The sequence below is a fragment of the Sorghum bicolor genome, chromosome 3 (assembly GCF_000003195.3).
Source record: "Sorghum bicolor cultivar BTx623 chromosome 3, Sorghum_bicolor_NCBIv3, whole genome shotgun sequence".
Lineage (NCBI taxonomy): Eukaryota > Viridiplantae > Streptophyta > Magnoliopsida > Poales > Poaceae > Sorghum > Sorghum bicolor.
This window is the reverse complement of record NC_012872.2, coordinates 62166064-62188782: the sequence shown is the minus strand read 5'-3', so window position 1 is coordinate 62188782 and position 22719 is coordinate 62166064. Positions and strand designations below refer to the sequence as shown.

Sequence of the window (22719 nt, the reverse complement as noted above, 5' to 3'; positions counted from 1 at the left end):
CGGTCTTCGAGGTAGTAGAGCCGCGCAATCAAATCGATCACGGTCAGAGCAGCGTCCAGCACTCCAGCACGCAAAAGACAGTAGCCCACGCGACAGGCCGGCCAGGCCAGACGGCAGCGGCAGCGACAGTGGCCCAAAGCGTTCATCTGCTCCCGTCTCCCGTGGTCGGCGTGGAGGATCTGGAAGACGAGGCAGCGGCGGTCGGTGCAGATCTGCAGCACGGCGACGGGTCCCGGCACGGGAGCCGCGGGGCGCCACTCCACGTCGAGGCCGACGACGAGCGGGTGGCGGCAGCTGCGGTGGATGCGGTACGTCTCGGCCACCCACGACTCCACCCTGCCGCCGGACTCGGTGAGCGTTGCGTCGAAGAAGTCCCCGTCGAACGACAACACGTAGGTGTCGTCGTCGGAGAAGTATCCTTCCATCTCGGTCGCCATCTCGGTCGGGTGCTTCCTCTCTCTCTCTCTCTGCGTTGGGGTTTTGGACGGGGTAGTCTAGTACTACTACTGGTGTAGAAGACGGAGATCTGTGCGTTGGGGTTTATGCGAAACACTCAATTTTTTACAATTTGGTCCTTTTTTTGAAAAAAGTTCACAATTGGACTCCTGGAAAACTTAAATGCAGAAATGGACCCAAGGGGTCGGCGCCATGCATCATGGCACCGAGGTTTCACGTCTCGGCGCCATGGATCACGGCGCCGAGGTCCTGGACTGCTTTCTCACGTGGATCTGACGTGGCAGGGAGCTCGGCGCCACAGATCACGGCGCCGAGCTCGGCGCCACAGATCACGGCGCCGAGCTCCCTGCTACAAATCGGCCGACGCCCTTCGCTACCCGTGGACACAGTTCATATTTTCATCTCCCCTCTCGGCTCTTTCTCTCCAAAAACCGAGCACGAATTTGGATTCAATATTTGGACCATCAAAAGTTTGATTTGTTCCATAGATCTTGAAGAGCCAGGTATACTCTTTCACATATTAGTTTTTGACTCATTGATTTGACCTATATTACACGTATGTTGTAGACTTAGATAAACCATTTATAGTTTTTTGAATGGATGATTAATATTTTTCTTATGCAATCGTAGAATGCCACGTCGTGGAAAAAGTAGCAAACCAAGGTAACCTTTCGACATGTTTCGATAAATTTCATTCGTTATTATTTATCATTTGGTAAATTGTAGTTTTCGGTTCAATCGTTATTTGCTATGACTTCTTAGAATTGAATTATTTGAACTGTAGCTATGGCCGGACGACCGGTAGTCCGTACATCCACAAGCCGCTTCCTAGCGGTGTTCCAGTACCTATGTGCTTTTGTGGTGATCCTTGCAAGGTAGAAATTTCGGAAGACGAGGAAACCTATCGGCAGAGGTATTGGATGTGTTCGAATTTTGCCTGGGAGCCTACGCCAAAACAACGCCGCAGTAACTTTATTGTAAGTTATTTTTTCTATTGTGCACTTATTAATTTGTGTCCTACGAAGCATGATTTAAATTTTTGAACAAATATATTTGTTGCAGACCCCTCCACCATTGTGTGATTTTGAGCAGTGGATCGACACTGAGGTTAAGGAGTCCGACAAGCGGCTTCTACAAGGCCTAAAGGAGTGGGATGCAGAGCGTGCAGAGATATTAGAGAAGAGACGTAGAGAGGAGGCTCAAAAGAGGGAGCACAAGGAAGAGGAGGAAAGAAGACGTGTTGCTGCGGCTCGGGAGGAGAGGGAAAAGAAGCTTGAGCGTGTGCGCCGAGCGAAGGCAGCTATTGATGAGAATCCAGATGTCCAGAGGAAGGGAAAGTGGCCTCGTTGCACTCAGTAGTTACATTACCTTCTTGTTCTTTGTTTGGTTCATGGACAATATTGTTTTGTGTTGGACTTTTCAATTTGTTGTTATGTAATGCACTTTAGCAATTTTAATTTGGTTTCATTATTAGTAGACAATATTTTTATTTGAGTATTGCATAAGCAATGAAATGAGGATAATTAGTTGAAATAGAAGTTAACGAACTAGTATATTGCATAACTAGTAGCACACATCACATTGAATGGCATGTCAAAACATGCACCAAACAAGGGTGCAGAGGTCCGAGACTAAACCTAACATGCCTTAGGTAATTCAAGCAATTAACAAGCACAGGGAATGGCATGTGAGAACATATACCACACAAAGGTACATAGTTCTTTCGACTAACCCTAACATGCCTTAGGTGATTAAACCAAACAACAAACATATGGATGTGGCCTGTGAGTTAGTTCAGTTCTACCTAGTAGTGTGGCCACATAGCAAACTGTGTTGCCCCTTCTCCATAGTATCCTCCCGTTGTTGGTGGTGGTGGTGGGGGTGGTGGTGAAGGAGGGCCCTTGTTCTTGTGATTAGGGCATGTGCAGTATGGATCATTGCATATTGTGTTTTGGAAGCCAGTAGCATTGCTGTTGTCGTCCTCTTCGTCGTCCTTGTAACCACAGCTAACTTCCGTTTCTAAATCAAAGATACGGTCCTGCAGGTAGTAGATGTACTCTGCATGGGGATGAATAGGTCTAGGATCGACCCATCTGGTGAAGCCACAGTTCTCTTTTGACAAGGATGACTGCAATAAGTATGTAGCTTTAGCACAAGAGAGTATCTTATTGAAGGTTGAATTAGTAATATGACTTACCCATGCTCGTGGACATTTGAAGAAACGACGCCCTCCATCTATCCCCTATGTGGAATTTACTAACTAACTAGGGTATATTATTCTTCATGTACTTGGATTTGGGATTGCTTATACAACTAATAGACTTATATATCTCAATTTAGTAAAGAAATTAAAACAATTAATAACTACATTACCTAAATTAGATTAAATAGTTAAACTACGATAAATTAGGAAACAGAGAAACCAATGTGAATTCTGCTAAATTAGGTTCGATATTTTGGCTTCTAACTAAATAAAATCCTAAACTAGCTAACTAAATAAATTACTAATTGCTAACTAACAAAATTTAGGCTTCTAACAAAACTACCTAAACTTGCTATTTCAGTTTACTAAGTATTCTAAATAAATTAGTAACTCAATTATTATGTAAACTAGAATAACTAATTTCAAAAAAAAACTTACATCCCGCCGCTGCAGCGGACGGACGCAGGGCAGAGGGGCCTCAGGCTCGTGACCGCCGGAAGAGGGGAAGCCCCCTGCTCCCTGCCCCGTGACCGCCAAACGCCGGCGAAGGCGGCTCCCTGCTCCCTCGACGACGAAGCCGGCGGCGGGTGGGAAGGCCGGGGCCAAGGCGCGGACCCGAGGGCGCCCTGCGCGGCGCGGCCGGAGGGAGCAGCACCGGGGGCCGGGCCGGGGCACGCGCGCCGAGTAGGGAGACGGGCGGGGCACGCGGCGAGCGGGGGATGGAAGGGGAGCGCGGCGAGCAGGCGGCGGCGGCGGCGAGCAGGGAGCGCGGCGGCGGCGAGGAAGGCTGCCTCGCGAACAGAGGAACGCGAGCCGCGGCCTGGTGGTATTCAAGGGGTCGACGCCGAGATCTGTGGCGCCGTGATCTCTGGCGCCGACTGGTTTTTTTTTTTTTGCCACACAAGCCGCCACGCAAAATCCACGCTGGCTTGGCCCAGGGAGCTCGGCGCCGTGATCCATGGCGCCGAGACGTGATACCTCGACGCCATGATGCATGGCGCCGAGCCCTGGGTCCATTTCTGCACTTAAGTTTTCCAGGGGTCCAATTGTGAACTTTTTTTTAAAAAAAGGCCAAATTGTAAAAAATGAGTGCGAAACACCCCGGGACGACGCTCGCGTGAATGGGTGGCTCGGATGCTGTCTCGAGCGGCTCCCGTGTGCATCGACGTCCAGGATCGTTACCAAAGTGAAGATATTTTGTATCAGAAATGAGATCGTGGGGTATGAGTATGACCTCAGCAAGCAGACCCCACTTGGCAGTCCAAGGCGGGCTTTTTCCTTCTTGTCGAAGGCTCATCTCACATCTCCCGTGTGCAGCACATTACCAGGAGGGACAGGTCTAGCAGGTGGCAATCGGGGTACGGGGGCTGTAGACACGAGTAAAAGAAATAAAATCATCAAAGTATTGATTTATTGTAGGAAAAAATATTATTAAATAACTAACATATCTAACATATTATGGATGATATATACGGTTGAGTAGTCGTAAATGGGTGAAGTGTGGTATCAAAATTTTGTACCAATAATTTGAGAATATGTATAAATATATGTCAGCTATGTCATATGTATATCACGTTGATTAGCTCATTTATTATGTACTCCCTCCATCCTAAATTATAAGTCATTTTAAGAATTTTGAAGAGTCAAATTATTCTATGTTTGACCAAATTTATATGATAAAATAATTATTATTATTATGAGATCAACTAAGTATCATTAGATTCTTCCTTAATTATATTTTCATAGTGTACTCACTTTATGTTACAAATCTTAGTATTTCTCTCTATAATTTTAGTCAAACTTGAAAATGCTTTGACTCTCCAAGATTCTTGGAATGACTTATAATTTAGAATGGAGAGAGTAATTTTTATGGATGGTTGAATAAAGTGGTTGTGTGTGAGCTATTAACTTGTTACTTTAGTTTTTATGTGTATGAGCATGAATGATCGAATTATAATCTAAAACATATCGTGTCTTGTGAGCTATTTTGTGTATTATCCTATTGAACTCTATGTAAGTAAGATTGATATATTTGTATGTTTATCATTGTGATTTTATTATTTAATCTCTTTTGAGTATACTTGATGGGTACCCGATACACACTGGCTGTGGGCGTGGATATGCTCGCATACGATAAGTTAGGATTATGGTTATGCTCGTGGGCACGTAAATGCTTTACCTGCATTTTACAATCCGCTACCAGAGGTTCAAACAAACATTTTCCTAAACTTAGACAATTCTATATGAGAGCTTCATTTACATTTAATAAGTTATTATACAAAGTTTATGATGATGTGATAATTTTTAAAACAAAAGAGAGAAAAGAGTGAGTTTTATGGTAACGAAGCTCTATTGACTCAGTTACCAACTCAAGTGAGTCATGAAGTTAAATGTCTATAAAATTAAAAAAAAGAAAGAAAATTTGAGGGCGATGATTCCAACCATGTTTTATAGCATTCTACGTTTATGAAACTTTCCATCGACTCGAATCCTTTTAAGTTTCGAAAATTACTCAGGTACCTTTTCTTTATAAAAGTGGCACACATCTCAGAGCAGTCCATTTAATAAATTATTTTTTAATTACAATATCCATCTAAAACCCGCATGGGCCTGGCGCCCTGGCCCTTCTCCTATCCCGTGCCCAGCCCAAAGTCCCAAATCCAGTGCGTTTGTTAACTGGTTAACCCTGTGTTTGGACTAGCAAGCACTCTATCTATTCTAAGTTATAACATGATTGATTTTTTTTATCCTAAGTTTGACTACTCGTCTTATTAAATTTTTATGCGCAAATATAGTCAGATTTAAATTATTCTTAAAAAACTTTTATTAATAAACCAATACACAACAAAAAAGTGATATTTTGTACAAATTTTTAAATAAGACGAGTGATCAAACTTAATCCTACCACTAAAAAGGGCGAAAGTAAATCGTCGACCCGCCCATCGCTCGCTCGCTCTAATACTCTCGATCTGCCTGTCTCCTCTGTACAACCTGCAGTGTTGCTGCCGCTGCTGCTCTTGCTGCCGGAGGCCTGCTGCTGCCTAGCGCCTAGCATAGTGGTGCTTAAGCCTGCTGCCTAGAGCCTAGGAACATAATGGCTGATGGGAAAAATCAGATGTCCCATACATGTTGCAAATATATACTCCCATGCATTATGTAGGTGCTGGTCCCTAGGAACTCATGGACCCGCATCCATTAAGGCCTTGTTTAGTTCCTAAGACAAACTAAGTACCACAATAATTAACGCACGGGTATAAACTAATTAAGCTCGAAAGATTCATCTCGCAAATTACAGACAAACTATATAATTGATTTTTTATTTTATTTATATTCAATGTTTCATACATATGTCGCAAGATTCGATATGACGGAAAATCTTAAAATTAGATTTGAGAGTGAACTAAACAAGGCCCTAGATCTATTTTTTTATTTTGACACTATAGCACTTTTTGTATTTAATAATTATTGTTTAACCATGGACTAACTAGGCTCAAAAGATTCGTCTCGCAAATTATAGATAACTATACAATTAGTTATTTTTTATCTATATTTAACGCTCCATGTCTTGAAAAAAAATTAGATTTTAGGATGAACTAAACAAGGCCTAAGGCCTGGTCTAGATTCAAAGTTTTTGAATTTTAACACTGTAGCCCTTTGTTCAAAAAGTTTTAGATTAAATAGGCTCAAAAAATTTATTTTTTCAAATTACAGACAAAGTATATAATTAGTTATTCATTTATCTATATAAATATTGTCTAATCATGGACTAATTAGGCTCAAAAGATACATTTTGCAAATTACGGACGAAGTGTGCAAAGTTATTATTCTAATCTATATTTAATGCTCTACATGTGCAACTGGTTCTTAAAGACTTACTCCATCCATACTCATAAAACAAGTTATTTTGGACAAGATTTAGGTCAAACACTGGGAATATAAATTATGAATAACTTTTAAGTCATTGAGTTTGAAAACATAAAAACCATATGAATAAATTTGTCTTGATTTTTTTTTATAAAAATATATCTATACCACATTTTGCTAAATATTTTTTTATAAAAATAACAAGTTAAAGTTAGACTTTGGAGACCGTGCCATTGTCCAAAACGACTTATTTTATGAGTATGGAGGGAGTATGTAATATTATATTAATATTTAATTATCATGATTGCAATATATGTTCTTACATTATAGATAATCAAAATTGATGTTTTAGTTTTGTATTCAAAGTTATATTTAACTATCTATCTTTTTTGAATTCCCTCATACATATGTTATTGTGGTATTATATATTTCCGTTGCAACGCACGGGTATTTACCTAGTGTCAAAAAGGTCTCAAATGACTTATATGGATTGAGTAGATACATGTTGCACTGATGTGCTATGTTTTGATGTAAGCTGCAGTCGGCCGGTTGCTGTGGTGCCGGAGAAGCCACGAAGGCAATGCATTTAGGCCCCATAGTTAAAGTTTAATAGGTACTATAATATTTTTGTCTTATTTAGCAATTTGTGTCTAATTGTAAACTAATTAGACTTAAAAATTCCTCTCATAAATTACTTTCTAGATATATTTTAAATTTCATAAATAGTCTGTATTTAGTACTTCATGCATGTGTCCAAACATTCGATGTGACGAGAGTTAAACTTTAACAGGGTGAACCAAACAAAGCCTTAGTTCCCATTTTTTTTCTTTTGGTCTCATTACATTGAATCTTTAGTTGTATATATGGAGCATTAAATATAGATAAAAATGACTATTTATAAAGTTTACATGTAATTTGCGAGACAAATCTTTTAAGTCTAATTAATTTATAATTGAATAATTATTAAATAAACAAAAAAAATATTATAATAGCTAATCTAAAAATTTTCACGCCCTAAACAAGACCTTAGAGGGTGCTGCCTTGCGGCGGTTCTCTATGCCAAACTCTTCCACGGGCTGAAGCCGGAAACTGACGCCACGCGGAATGGACCGGCGCCGGCGGATCTTCTCACACAAAACGGAAGTACGGAACGGCACCAAACAACCGACATCATAAGATGCAGATGAGATCGACTTGTGCTGGAGTGTCCGTGCAGGAGAACTCATATTCTCCGCTTGATCTGCTCCGAGATGGACGCCCGGCGGCGCAGGAAAGGGATCAGGATCTAGAGGATACTGATAGGCGAACTGGGTTTGGGATGGCCACGATCTGGGCCGGAAGGGCCCAAGCAGAACCAAATGAATAAACCAAAGAAAATATTTAATTATTTATTTGGTGGTTAGATATATACAATTCTTAGAAAGAGAAGTATTGAAGCAGTACTTGTAAGTTTGACCTAATATATACATTCAAATACTAATACATATTTATGAGGTGTAATAAGTATTGGTGCAATATACTTTAACAATAAATTTATTTTAAAATATAGATATTGATAGTATTTTTTACTCCATCCGTCCAAGTTTTAAAGGGTTATAAGGATTTTTTTAGCAAGACCAAAAAATCTTAAGTACTCTTTATCTCATTTACTCTAGCCGAAAAAAAAATTCTGCATGCACCTTCATATATTTGGTTGTAATTTTTTTTATATATAAATCTATTCAAACCTAAAAGAAGTTTTCTTTAGGACAACTCAAATCCTTGTACTCCCTCTGTTTTTTAAGTGTCACATTTGGTTTGTCGTAAGTCAAACATTCCAATCTTTGATCAACCATTTTTAAAAATCCTTATAGTTTGACAATATATGTATTATATATTATGATAGTATTTCTCAGAGTAAATCTAAAATATAAATCTTATAATGTGAAACTATATTTTTTAAAAAAATTAATGACCAAAGATATACACGTTTATCTTAGGACAAACCAAATATGATATTTAAAAAAACAGAGCGAGTATTACAAGAAAGAGTCATGGAGTTGCTTGGGCGACGGTTATGTAGTTTATACTAAAATTGCAATTTTAATTTGTTGCAATTTATAGACATAATCTGCAAATTTTGGTACCGAGAATAAAAAACTCGTTAGGTTAAACCATAAACCCAGCAAAATTTGATCCGTGGGGCACAAATACAATCAACAATTTACAATTATTTCTATAATCATACAAGGACAAAATTTTGAAATGTTATGATACAAAGACAAATCACAAATCACAAAAATAATATTTTACTATTAGTAGTTGATTGTACAAGAGTATTGGCTAAAATTATCTCAAAATTCAGATACCTGAGATATAGAAGTGGAAGAGTATCTACTGTATCTAATATTGAAATTCTTTAATCCCAACATCTTGTCGCCCCGGCGTGAGCCTCAACTTTGGCACCAGCCCGTATGCCCTCGTTTGAATTAAGAGCCATCTCTGTTGGATCTTGTTCGAATAGTTTAAGATGAATAGAAATAAAAAAAATTAACTATTTTTTATCTCAATCCACTTCAATATACATCGATTGATGTGAAGCACACTTGGACGTGTTGCGCACTGTTACAGGCCTATCCAGCCTACTGTGCTCACACCATGGGCACTTGCTACAGGGGACACTAGAATTGACTCGTGACTAATAGACGGATTGATCCACCGATCTATCTAAGCATGATCGTATTATCACCACTATGGCTGATCCTCGTAACACTGAATTAGATTAGTAACTGATTGCCTTAACACCTCTACGTTATAGAGAGTTGAGTTTTCTCAATTGTGTCAGCAACTTGGCGCTACAATTCCACATCAGAATAACTAGGATATTATTTGACGGTTTAAACAGACATGTAGATCACCATAGCAGAATAGCCACAATATTGATAACATCCAAATCCAAACACTAAACGACATAGTGAAACCATCTTACTAGACGTCTAATGAAGCTGGTCACGGGAAGTATTCCTCGGGAACATGGAACTTGAGACCGATGGCCTATGACAGGAAAAACCAGATGTGAGCTGATGAAAGGCTTCAGGCTTTCCCAAACATGAGAAAGGGAAAGCATAACTACGAATAAGACTGACTGAAACTATGCGAAAGTAGCATAGCATCCACGTAATGTTAACTTCCAATAGATAGAAAAGGTTTAAACCCTGCTCTGCAAGTTACAAACGGTAGTCGTATTAACTACCTTGCCTGCTTTATATAATCCTTGTGAACCAGGTTGTTATATTTTCTCTGAATTATAAGTAAAGTGCAAGTGGCCTTCCAATTTGTTTGAATCCAATGGAGGAAAATGCTTGCTGATTGCTACAGGTAAACATGATTTTTCATACCTTAGCAAATTTTATATCTGCATCACTATGATCCTTCTCTCTCCCAGCAGCATCACCGACATAGAAAGATCTGTAATAATGGGCACATGTCAGAAGAGGAGCTTCTGTATAACTTTGCATCAAATAGAAAAATAAGGGGGTTGTTTTACTGTGTTCCCAAGTGTGACCAAAAGCTTAATCCACAAGACCAAGGTTGGGATTGCTAGTCACCTATTATTCAATTAAATACAAAATAACGTCTGTCCTATTTAGGATTGATCAATCCTAACCTATAAATGAGTGGATGGTAAATTGGTCTGGGCTCCTTTTTCCGTCTGGGTTTAGCCCATCTCTAATACCGTAATACATGTTCCCGTGTGGCAACCAGCTAACCACCTAGGAGAGGTGGTCAACACTGGGTATCTTACAACTACAACATAACAACATTGTCCACATATAAATCATATATTATAAACATATTGTGCTACTTACATGCATGTTAGCAAGTAAACGTGTATTGTGACGTCGACTAGAGAACTACAGGGTCATAGCAGCAAAGCAGCAGTCCTCAACTCCTCATCAAAAGCATTGCAAATCTATGATTGCAGTTATTTTCGCAGCATCTGAAAGACCCCCACAGGTTCCTACCCTATCATCTAACACTGTTTTATTTTAAATTTATAGGGCAAAGATCCAAAGAAAATACTAAGGTTTGACACAAGTGTCATCTCGAACCATCCCTTGTGATTGGGATTAGGTAGACCTCCAAGACAAGGCCCATCAATGCCTGCTACTTCCAAGAATATGTGCTGCACTCTGCAGACACATTCAAACCATGCCAAAATAACATACATAATAAATTTAAGAAACGGAATGTGTATATTTTTTTATGTGCACACCATTGCAATCAACTAACATGTCAGCCCTTATCCTGCATGGAAACTACTTTTAAGGTTGTGAGACAGGTGAGTGGTTCCAGGTTTCCAGCCGATTGAAACTACTAACATGTGTAGTTTCATTCAAAGAGAGGTGCAGTTTTTTTCAAACTGTTAGCCCAAGAGTGATTTTATGACTCTGCCAAAGCCCAAAGGGCGTGGTTCTTAAAATCTGAAGAAAAAAAAACTGAGAATAGGTGATTACTGATCCATGTCAATTTCGATTCCAGAATTGAAATGCTGAGCCATCAACCACCACATTCCAGGATTTGGTTTGCGGTATGGATCATCTGGAATATCTTTTCCTTTCCCTAAACCACAAGCAATGAAAACCTGCAGGTGCAAATCAAATTAATCAATTATAGTAGAACTACCTTTTGTTCTTGAACACGCAGAGCCTTGTTCATTTGATCCCCAAACCAAAGGGGTTGGGAGGGAATGGAGGGGACCCCCTTGGTTTAGGGATCAACTTCAAGGCCTAAAAGGGCATGACCCAACCTGAAAAAGGCAAACTTAAGTTCTATTTGAGCAAACTCTGGCTATGGGGACCGTGAGGCCTGGAGCAGAGTCTTCGTTTTGGTGGTGGAGGTAGGGACCAACAAAATAAAAAGAGCATAACAGGAACCCCAGATGATAATGAACATCAGTGCTTTTTGGTCCAAATAAGGTAAACCAGATACCTCAGCGACTCAAGTATCAGCGCTATGCCCACTCCTCTTGTAGTGACATTCTAATAAAATGTACTTGACCTATGTTTTTCCACAAACTGGAATGGGGTATCCACTGGTAAAGAATGAATACTCGGAACTTAATCTTGAAATATCATAGAAATTTTACATCTCCGGAGCACAAGTTTCATGATTCTGAGTATAGTATCACAGAGAGAGAAAAAACAGATATTCCAGGTTCTATGTTTGTGCATCTTAAAAAATAGCAGACTAAAGTTACATTTGGCATTAAGGTGAGCTGCAATAATCTTGTTTGCCGGAACTGCTTTTCATAATCTTAGTTGACTAAGTTATTTTGGTTAATTTAGATTGATACAATGGGATTTCACCAAGTGTGAGTTTAAAACCTAATTTGGTTTCCTAAACATAGGGGAAAAAATTTACAACTGCTTTTCTATGGCACCTTTTCAAAAATAGTTAGTACTGCACAGCACAGCAGCCACAAACTAAATGTAAATAAGATCAAGTGGTTTAAGATATAGGGCAATGCCCGTTTCAGTTATCAGGAACCAAAATAACAGATATATTTCTTTATTCCTTTTTTATTTGAATGGCTGCTAGATTTGAGATAAAGAAAACAAATTTACAGCATACCTGAATAGGGGCCTTAACACATTCAATAAAGTTATCAAGGCGACCAACTTTGGAGTCAACAGCTTGCTGCCGCTTGTTCTTATGGCGCTCAATGTTTGACTCATTGGTGAATATGACCTAAAAACAACATACAGTATAAAGCCATTGAAATGAAAGCAATGCATAATTAGCTATATTAATTAAGATATATATGTCAGAACATAAAAACACAAGGATTTAAAAGAACTGGTGAAAAGAAACCTACTAACCAGCTTGTAACCATCATTGTACAGTCTTTGCAATTTTTCTGGAATTGATTTATGCTGTAAAGACCACTGGTCTGCACCAATCCTGCACAAGCAGTAGGTTGAAAAATATCAACCAAGTTCTTATTGTAGCAACAGCGGTCAGAAAGTATTCCGAATCAGAAACTTCACATGTAAGAAATCATCAACTAGAGAGAACGTCACAACAAGAAGCCATAAGAGGGCTTGTAATCATTATGATAAAGGTCATCGAAAATCCAAGCATAATACATTTCATGGCTAAACTCTAGGTTGGTCTTGTGTCAATATTTTCCATAGAGATGCTTATAGACAGTTAACGCCTTTGCTTGTAAAGACATTTGGCTTATTAGTTAAGGACACTAAAGGAAAATGTTGACAAATGAAGGGGCCTTGAAATGAGAAATTGACAACACACCGATATCACAGAGGTATGCCCAGTTGTAACGCCACCAACCAGGGTTCAAACCCAGTCTCACAAAAAAGGGCCTCGTCGTGCAATGCCATGTTCATGGGCGGTCCAGCCTTCAGTTCCTTTTCTCAGCCCTGTGTTGAGATCCTCTTCTTAAAGCAATGCCTCATCGGAGGTCTTTCCCCTAGGGGTCTAGTTTTTAAGAGAAGTTGAAATCTAAGAGACCAATGCTCTTCAAAATTACTATGTGGATGTCTACAGGTATCCCTAGGAATACTCAGAAGTGAAAATCATATACCATGAATGCTTTGCATTGAATTCAGGATTGCCCAGTTTTCCAATTTTTTGGCGTTCCCATTTTTTACAAATGTATAATGCTATATGTTTAATTAGTACTAATTCATTAATAGATGGCAGTGTCTGACAATCCCTCTTTATCCAACTGCAAGAACTTCAGACTAACTAATTACACAACTCAGATAATTCAAAGCCTTAGGCTGAAGAAAGAATGAGTGGTCAGACAAAGAAAGGACTTAATTCCATCGTTATTCTGGGAGCCTGGACGGTTTTAAAGTACTGCAATCGTTGTGTCTTTGATGGTGCCTGTCCTAATCCAGTTGGGGCCTTAGAGGCTGCTACAGATTGGGGTGTGGCTGGGGCCAACGGCATTCCCTTTCTCCGTGCCCTTGCACCAAATGATGAATAGGGCCACTACCTTTCCACAGGTTGAGGTCGTTTATTCTCGTTTATTGTTCTTACCCCTCTTCTTTTCTTCTTAATGTTATGATCTTATTCGAGAAATAAATCAATAATTTAAAGCCTTTATTTACTAAATCAATTCAAATGTGCCTCCACAATAACGGCCGAATAGGGAAATATTCGCAGTGGAAGCATATAGAATACCATTTAGAGTGAAACCAACTTGTATATCTTATGAAACACAATACCTCCTCACACTGGTCTTGGCAAGGCATCCATCAAAATCAAATGCAGCAATCTTAGATGAAGCATGAAGGCCATCTTCCTGAACGACAATTGGAAGAAAGTTTTTTTAATAAAAATTAGGACCTTACCACCAGAAACAGTATGACATAGTATCAACACACCTGCTCACGGAAGATAACTGTATCAAAAACCTTCCAATGAGCAGGAAGGGTAGCATCCTACATCAACAGACAGAAAGAAGGTGAATATGTAGCAATTCAATAACATGCTTGCACAAAAAAAAGGCATGGCAAGATAAAGGGAGCAATGGAGCAAAATTCTTAGCAGCAGCAGCAGCAGCAGCCGCCAAGGACAGGAATAATTAAGAATGACAAGGCTACCTTGTATTCTTTCTTGATATCAGAAAGTGAAAAGGATATCGATGGACCGACCGTCCTGTTCCCTGCAGGTAACTTCTAGGAGAAAAAAAAAGAAGAATCAGATGTTGAGCTTTGCAGCGTTTTTTTTTAAAGAAAATATGCCAGTCAAGCAGGAAAGTATTTACAGCCTGGCTGAGTGCCAGACTTGAAGGAACTACTCTAATGACTGACAACATACAGGAAAACCACAGAACTAAGAGTTTTCAAAATTGAATAAATAACAAATGCTGTGATAGACAAGCAAAGGGATTCGAAAACAGAGTTGGCGAGTTGCCAGCAAATTTTTGTGTGTTTGTCTCCATATTATCATCAATGGTAGATAGAGTCCAAAACCGAAAGCATCATAACTCATAAGATCAGATATTCAGATCACGCATCACCTTTGCTTCTTCCAGGTTATTTTCAGCACCTTCTCCAGACTCCCCCATGCAGTGAACCTAGATGAAATCAAGTAATGAGGAGAGACAGACATGTTACTTATACAACATTATTAATTCACTGACTTTTTACTACTCCCTCCATCCCAAATTGTAAGTCATTCCAAGAATCTTGGAGAGTCAAATTTTTCTAAGTTTGACCAAATTTATATTATAAAATAATTATTATTATGGTACTAACTAAGTATCATAAGATTCTTTCTTAATTATATTTTCATAGTATATTCACTTTACGTTACAAATCTTAGTATTTTTCTCTATAATTTTGGTCAAACGTGAAAATGCTTTGACTCTCTAAGATTCTTGGAATGACTTACAATTTGGGATGGAGGGAGTACTTGTTCTCCTGTAGCACATATTGCTGCAGATTGATTCGATTGTAAGCATGATCTTTCAACATGTATATTGTTAAATCTTTCGTGCATGCCTTCTTAATATCAAATGCTTAGCAGCAGTTCTAGTACAAGTGATCACCTTTACTCCTTCCAGATCCTTGTCAGCACCTCCTTTTGAGTCCTTCATGTTGTGAGCCTAAAAGAAAGTAAGCAATGCAGGAAAGATACATCAAAAGGTGTTTTAGGGGGCTAGAGTCAACTCCAAAATGCTCATATTGAAGTCTAACCATTTCTTTCTTAAGATTTGACTCATTCGATTCATCAGCCACATTCCCACCACTCTTGTGATTCTGCAAATGAATGTGGTGAATCTAACTAAGAGATCAAACATAAAATACCACAATTCACAGAAAATATTATGAAATAGACGGGATGAACTGGAATCAACTGTAAAGTAAACGCATTGTTTTACAATTCTGTTGAGGAAAGAATCCTTCATCTTCCTTTTGTGGACTAAAACACAGACCGCACTTTTCCATATTTACAAAAACTAAAAACTAGTGAGCATACGCATACCCTGCAGTATATACTTCATAGTTAGAATGACACGTGATTTACGGCACATTTGGTAGTTTTACCCATCCAGCTAACCTCACCTCACCCAGTAAGGCTAGGCTTGCCAGCATGCGTGAGGGAGCAGTTTTGGCTCACTTTAGTTGGCACGAAAAAACCTTGAAAGCTCAGAAAACAAGGGAACCAGCCAAGCTACCAAACGTTATGTTTCTTGCAAAGCCAGGCAAAGCAAGAGGTGGCAATGCCAGCAAATGTGCCCTTAAGCTAGCTGTATGAGTGACAGATTGTTACCTCCTCCAACTTGCGCAACTTGTCACGGTCATGATCCTGCATGCAACCCAAATCTACAAATTAGTTTCCCTAAAGAGAGAAAATCGCAAAAACTTGCAAAATAAAAGGCTCAGACCTCGATTGAATCAAAGCCCTTCAGATTCTCCATTGGAAATAATGGGTATGATGATGTAGGGAAGCACGCAACATGGTACCACTTGTTATTTTCATAGCCACGGGGATCAGGAAAAGAGGCACCAAGGCGGAGGGCCCCTTTGGCAATATTCTCGTTGCAGCCCTTGCAGGTAGAGCGGCCAGACTTCGCATACTCAACAGAGATGGTTACCTTGTCTGGCACCCCCTCCGCAGAAATCCTTGCTTTCTTTGGACTTGGTTCCTCCAAAGGGCTGCCTGCAGTCTTGTCTCTTTTATGATTCTGATGAAAATGAGTTGCTCTCATCATCATGGAAGCCGGTCAAGATTGCCCCAAAATATTTGAATCACTCATGTTATTTTGCTAAATATGGGATCAGGAAAAAAATACTAATCCTCCAAGTGCTACAGTTCAAACAAGAAAATCACTGTGGTCCATTCTATTTGATTTATTCACTTCACACATACTTATCCAACTATACACACATCATTCTACAAGCAGGAGTGCCATAAAGTGGGCAAATGTTGGGAATGACTTGTACATAAAACTCCAATATAAGACAATTCATATGTTTTGGAAAGATTAAACAGACAACTAAGTGTCAGGCTGGCAGAATTATTTTATCACTCCAGCAATTTTGACTATATTGTTAAATCTTTTGTGTGGGTCTTCTCTATTGATACTATCAAAATGCTTAGCAGCAGTTCTAGTACATGTGATCACCTTTATTCCTTCTGGATCCTTTTCAGCACCTTCTTTTGAGTCCTCCATGCTCTGAGCCTAAAAGAAATGGAGCAATGCAGAAATAATACATCAAAAGGTGCTTCAGGGGCTAGAGTCAACTCCAAAAATGCTCATATTGAAGTCTAACCATTTCTTTCTTCAGATTTGACTCATTCAATACATCAGCCACATTTCCATCGCTCTTGCGATTCTGAAAACGAATATGGTGAATCTAACTAAGCAATCAACACACAAAATACCACAGTTCACAAAAATATTAAGAAACCAGAGGGGACAAACTAGACTGAACTGTAAAGTAAATGCATCATTTTACAACTCAAGGTTTTTGGTTGAGGAAAGAATACTTAATCTTCCTTTTGTGTACTAAAACAAAGGCCACAATTTTCCATATTTACAAAATCTAAAAACTAGTGAGCACATCGCACTACATACTTCATAGTAAGAGTGACATGTGATTTAATGCTAGCTGTATAAGTGACAGATTGTTACCTCCTCCAACTTGCGCAACTTGTCACGGTCATGATCCTGCATGCAACTCAAATCTACAAATTAGTCTCGATAAGGAAAACAAATCACAAAAGCTTTGCAAAATAAAAGGCACATACCTTGATTGAATCAAACCCCTTCAGATTCTCCATTGGAAATAATGGGTATGACGATGTAGGGAAGCACGCAACATGGTACCACTTGTTATTTTCATAGCCACGGGGATCAGGAAAAGAGGCACCAAGGCGGAGGGCACCTTTGGCAATATTTTCGTTGCAGCCCTTGCAGGTAGAGCGGCCAGACTTCGCATACTCAACAGAGATGGTTACCTTATCTGGCACCCCCTCCGCAGGGGAAGACATCTGAATCCTTGCTTTCTTTGGACTTGGTTCCTCTAAAGGACTGACTGCAGTATTGTCTCTTTTATGATTCTGAAAATGAGTTGTTCTCATTATCATGGGTCGGTGAAGATTTGCCCCAAAAAAAACTGAAATACTTATGTTGTTTTGCTAAATACGGGATCAGGACAGAAAAACATTAATCATCCATGTGCTTCTATTCAAACAAGAGAATCCATGTGGTCCATTCTATTTGATTTATGCACACGCTTATCTGACTATAAGCACATCATTCTGCAAGCAGGGGTGCCATAGAGTGGGAAAATGTTAAGAATGAATTGTACATATGGTGTTTATTTACTCGGCGTTATTAACCACAAATTGTGTCAAACTATTCTACATTACCCACATCAACCAGTAAAGGGTGCATTACCTTCTCTAGCTTTCGCAATTCCTCACGATCATGGTCCTGCAATCCCAAAGCCCCACGTATTAATCCCCAGAACAACACAGAATGAGATGACGAACGGCACGAAACTAACCACCCATTGAACGAACCTTGATGGAGTCGAACCCCTTGATACTCTCGATGGGGCCGAGCGGGTGCGACAAGGAGGGTAAGCAGGAGACGTGGTACCACTTGGTGGCGTCGAAGCCACGGGGGTCGCGCGCAGAGGCGCCGAGGCGGAGCGCCCCTGAGGCGATGGCCCCGCTGCACCCCTTGCAGGTTGAGCGCCCGGACTTGGCATACTCGACGGATATGGTAGCCGCCGCCAGCGGCGGCGTGGTCGACATGGCGAGACGGGTGACGCGAGCAGCGGAGACGGGGTGGAGAAGGCGGACGCGGATGGGGTTTCGCGCAATGCGGAGGCAGGAGAAGGGGACAGCGAGCATATACGAGGCGGGGAGCACGGGGTTTATGGTGGTGGCGGGTGAAGGGTGGGGGCGATGGCTAGGGTTTTGTGCGGTGGATGCGGGCGGCCGGCCGGCGCGGGAATCGATACCGTGGTGCGGTGGAGTGGTGGTGGCCGGTGGGAGCGGAGCGATCGATTCCGTCAATCCGGCGGGAAGAAAGAGGGGTTGGGCAGCGAGTCGTGTCTCTGCTCTCGTTCTGGGAGTCTGCGGCGGCTGTGCAGCGGGCGCGAATCTGGCAGCCGCGGGCCACGGCCCACGGGCGCAGGGCTTGCATCGGGCGGCCGCGGTGTGCCTGCGCGGCTGCTCCTCACCATTACGCGAGCGGTCGCACACCTCACAGCCACAGGCACGCCGCAGTGCCGCACGGGCGCACGGCAGTCGGCACGGCTGGCCAGGCAAGAGGCAAGCCTTTTTTTTTTTTTTTGACAAAACGAGGCACACCTCATTTGGGATCCATTTTAGCCTTGTTTAGATGCGAAATTTTTTTTGGATTTCGTTACCGTAGCACTTTCGTTTGTTTGTGGCAAATATTGTCTAATCATAGATAAACTAGGATTAAAAGATTCGTCTTGTGATTTACAGACAAACTGTGAAATCAGTTTTTTATTTTCGTCTATATTTAATGTTTCATACATGTGCCGCAAGATTTGATGTGACGGAAAATCTTGAAAAATTTTTGGTTTTTGAGGTGAACTAAACAACGCCTAAATATTATTCAGTGCCTCATTATCACTTGTATTGTTCACGTGTGTACATCAGTTGTGAACTTGTGCATGTTCTGTTCTTCTCTGTGTGGCTGCCCTGCTGCCTGGTAAGAACAAGAATTGTGAACTTGTAGCTCTTATGCACTTATAGGCTTGTAGCTCTTGTTTGTTTGGCTGTGAACTTTTTGAAGACTTGAAGTATGAAACTATGTTATGTACACTTATATGAATACGTGGTTTCCATGTTTACATTAATTTTTGGATATGTAGCTTTTTGTGGTCATATTATTGTGATATTTATGTATTTATTTATTTTATCTGTAAGTCTACTATATATTATCAATGTCTTGTAAACAACAAATCACAGAAAGCACAGTAAGAATAAAAAAAAATTATCCAAACTTGTTTGCTAATCATATTAGGACATGTTTAATGAAAATTTAGGTTTTACTTAATGCGTACTTACATTTCGTTATATTTTACATTTCACTGGATGTATATTTAACTAGTAGTAACAATCAGCCAGGACTACTAGCGTAGTGTTCTACAAGTACAGTTCCTTTGTTATATTGTCTGATTCGATACAGCAGTAGCCTGAAATGGTTTTGCAGTAGTAGCTGGAGGAGCGGCAACAACGACCATACTTGGCAAAGTTGTAACAGGCCTTCTTGCTCCCAGACTATGGGTTTGAAAAAGGCTCATTTAGCTCATAACAGATACATCTCTGAAGTCTGAACATGCACTTTAGCTAACTGGTTCACGATTGACCTGTGGCATGGCCACGCCGTTCCTGCCCGGTCCCTTGCAATTTGCAGTTGCATCCTGCATTCCTGCCAACAGTCCAACAGTGGGCAGCTCCTTGCCGAAGCCACTCCATGAGTGGAAGCCCCAGCTCCCACGCTGAAAGATAGGGAGCGAAACCCATTAGCTCCAAGACCTTCGCTTTCCGGCCAGTCGCTCGCCTGATCGCCTCTCGGGCCTAAAACAGTGTCCATTTGAGTTGAGGTGCCTGGTGCATTGGTCAACACGCAGCAGTAGCACACAGACATGCCCTGCTCTAGAAGGTAGCACGTCAACGTCGCTCAAAGGCACCGCTTTACATTGCTTCTTCAGTTCTTCTAACCGCCCACAGCGCCCAACCCGTCAGCCTAACATCGACGTATCTGGATTCTCAGCGATCGATAAACAAATCGCTGATCGCATCTCGAATGCATAACGCCAACTATTCGGCCGGTGGCCTGTTGCAGAGTTGCAGTTGCAGTTGCAGGTAGCGACGCCGCGACGCTCTCTTCTTCTGTCGCCGGTCCGAAGAAGGGGACCCGGAGAAATTCTCAGGGGCTATGTGATAGCGTCACACGAGGGCGACCTGGGCGAGCCATTTCAGCGAGGTTGCTTCCATGCAATGCTAACACTAACACGTCGCCTCTCGTTTGTTTGATTGTTCTCTCTGTTTGTTGCCATCTTTTTTTTTTTAACATCCCCCCCGGCTCCTCCTCTCATATCAGAGTCAGAGCTTGCACCACAGCACCACCAATGGATCACACCACCCCATGCGCTCTTCTCCCCGAAGTCGGCAGCTTCTCGTACAGCTGGCCGACCAGCAAACCAGAGCCCCAGCCCGAGGAGCGCATCGTCCAAGGCGACATCACAGCCTCCTCCATCACAGCCGACCCCGCGTCGTCGTCGTCGCCGTCGCAGTGCAGTTTTGACTTCCGGCTATCGGTGTCCGAGCAGACCGAGGCGATGGCCGTCGCCGACCAGATGTTCCTCGACGGCCTGCTCCTTCCCCTGCATCTCGCGAGCCAGCATGCTGGCCATGCCGGCAACAATAAGCAGCAGCCGGTGCTCCCTCGGTCGCTCTCGCTGGACTCGTCACAGAGGATGGTAGCCTCTGCGGCCACCAGCAAGCAGCACCCGCCGACCACCCGGCCGGGGTCCGTGTCGCAGAACTCTTCGCCTTTCAATCTCCGCGGTGGCCATGGCAGTACGGTGACCACCGCGGGCGCGAGTGGCGCCATGATCAGGATGACCGAAACCAAACTCAGGCTGCCGTCTTTCGGGAGATGGAGGAAGCAGCACAGGTGGATTTCGTTTAGGTTCTTGGTGCCCTTGTATCGGAAGATGGTGAGATGCGTCTGGAGGGGGAAGGCAACGGAGGAGGAGGCGAAGGATGCTCCGCGGCGTGCCGGCAGCGCCAAGGCTAAGCTGAGTGATTTAGGCCAAGAAAGTGCTATCAGGGACGCTATTCTCCATTGCAAGAGATCATCCCTGTAGGGCCACTCATAATAACCATCGAAAGCTCGAACCATTTGCAAGGGTTATTAAACTCTAGTCATCTTCTCTTCAGTTTGCTTGCTATACAGATACAGCTATACATGCAACTGATGCAAGCGTGAAGCGTTACCAAGGATCTGCTGCGTCCGGCTTATCATCCGTTGTCCAATTTGGAACAAACTCTTCGTGGAAGAAAATTCGGTGGACGCCTCTGGAAATTACTGTGACAAAACAAACAACTACAGTCATCTCGACGTCTTGCACGATGTCCGGCTGCATTGTGCCAGATGTGAAAGGAAGGGCTTGAGCATAATGTAGAAGTTACATTTCCCTTTCTTGGTTAACATTTCTCATTCCTTTGTGGCTTGCGGATTGATGGAGGGATGATGTTCGACAGAATGTGTATGGAGTCTCGTGCTCTCGTCTTCTGGATCACTTGATAATGAATGGCTGGACAAAGTGGCTTAGTTCTTAGACTCCTACTTTGAGTGGATTAACTACACATGCTGTACTACAAGGTGTGAGGAGATAAAGGTCAAGAGTTCACGAGAAGCCACATGATGAAAATGGCGAGGATCTAAGGAGGGAGAGAAATAACGAAAAGAATGGTTGCTTGGGTTTGTGAAAAAAAAATACTGCATTCGTGAAGATAGGTTTTTGTTGTGTTCTTTATCGTAGAAACTACTATTATGGGTGGCATTTCGCTGAAATTTATCTTATGCTGAAATATTGTGAAATAAAATACTATTCTTTTGCTGAAAATACTGCTGAAACAGCGCAGCAAAACAGAGTATTGGCAATGGTAGCAGGAAAAATACTGCGGTTTTTTTTTTTTTGACAAGTCAAAATACTGCGGTTGTTGCAGCTAAAGCTTAACATAGGCTGTTTTCCATGGGACATACGAAACCTATTCGTCGATTGTTATTTCATAGCATAAAACATTTGTTGTCCTGTGAGGATCAGTCTGGCCATTATCATTGAAATCCTACGAGTTCTCTTCTTTTCACAAAGGTGCGTTACAAAGTGATCCGAGATGAACAAAGAATTATTTTTCACTAATTCTAATTAAAAGCTCAATATATAGTTCTCTGTTTCTGTAACTTTTACACTACGGTATTCATTCCACTTCAGATGCACATCTCTAAGTTGATACTTGATAGTGAAATAAAATATAGCCTACATGTCAATGTACATCATGCATGGTTGTCTTCAAATTTCCCTTTGGTATTCCAGGTGTCCATAGCAAATGAAGACGTATAAGACATCCCACTTTAAAAAATGTTAAATCTACATGACATGCATGTCTGTATGTTT

The 22719-nt window shown here is 41.4% G+C and overlaps 2 protein-coding genes across 5 annotated transcripts; one reads left to right on the top strand and one right to left on the bottom strand.

Annotated features, from left to right (window-relative positions):
• On the top strand, positions 821-1939 carry LOC8062152. Its single transcript, XM_002458412.2, has 4 exons — positions 821-959; positions 1087-1119; positions 1241-1433; positions 1519-1939. The coding sequence occupies exons 2-4, from the start codon at positions 1088-1090 to the stop codon at positions 1813-1815; spliced, it is 522 nt and encodes a 173-aa protein (XP_002458457.2). The 5' UTR covers positions 821-959; position 1087; the 3' UTR covers positions 1816-1939.
• On the bottom strand, positions 9044-18716 carry LOC8075544 (polynucleotide 3'-phosphatase ZDP). 4 transcript variants are annotated; one of them, XM_021457756.1, is made up of 19 exons: positions 18071-18676; positions 17946-17981; positions 17294-17605; positions 17178-17213; positions 16816-16878; positions 16668-16724; positions 15927-16226; positions 15812-15847; positions 15235-15297; positions 15087-15143; positions 14556-14612; positions 14137-14211; positions 13918-13974; positions 13759-13835; positions 12385-12466; positions 12137-12253; positions 11020-11147; positions 9901-9970; positions 9044-9556 (listed from the first exon to the last, which is right to left on the bottom strand). In XM_021457756.1, the coding sequence occupies exons 1-19, from the start codon at positions 18404-18406 to the stop codon at positions 9512-9514; spliced, it is 2004 nt and encodes a 667-aa protein (XP_021313431.1). In that variant the 5' UTR covers positions 18407-18676; the 3' UTR covers positions 9044-9511. The 4 variants fall into 4 exon arrangements, with proteins under 4 accessions (XP_021313431.1, XP_021313432.1, XP_021313433.1 ...); XM_021457757.1 differs by having other exon boundaries at positions 9293-9556; positions 14137-14208; positions 18071-18675; XM_021457758.1 differs by lacking the exons at positions 16668-16724; positions 16816-16878; positions 17178-17213 and having other exon boundaries at positions 9293-9556; positions 15927-16136; positions 17504-17605; positions 18071-18716.

Coding starts and splice junctions, on each gene's coding strand:
- LOC8062152 (XM_002458412.2), top strand. CDS start 1,088: ATGCCACGTCGTGGAAAAAGTAGCAAACCAAG. Junction 1,120..1,240: donor GGAAAAAGTAGCAAACCAAG/GTAACCTTTCGA, acceptor TTTGAACTGTAG/CTATGGCCGGACGACCGGTA. Junction 1,434..1,518: donor AACGCCGCAGTAACTTTATT/GTAAGTTATTTT, acceptor TATTTGTTGCAG/ACCCCTCCACCATTGTGTGA.
- LOC8075544 (XM_021457756.1), bottom strand. CDS start 18,406: ATGCTCGCTGTCCCCTTCTCCTGCCTCCGCATTGCGCGAAACCCCATC. Junction 15,298..15,811: donor AGTTGCGCAAGTTGGAGGAG/GTAACAATCTGT, acceptor ATTCATTTGCAG/AATCACAAGAGTGGTGGGAA. Junction 13,836..13,917: donor CAGTTATCTTCCGTGAGCAG/GTGTGTTGATAC, acceptor ATTGTCGTTCAG/GAAGATGGCCTTCATGCTTC.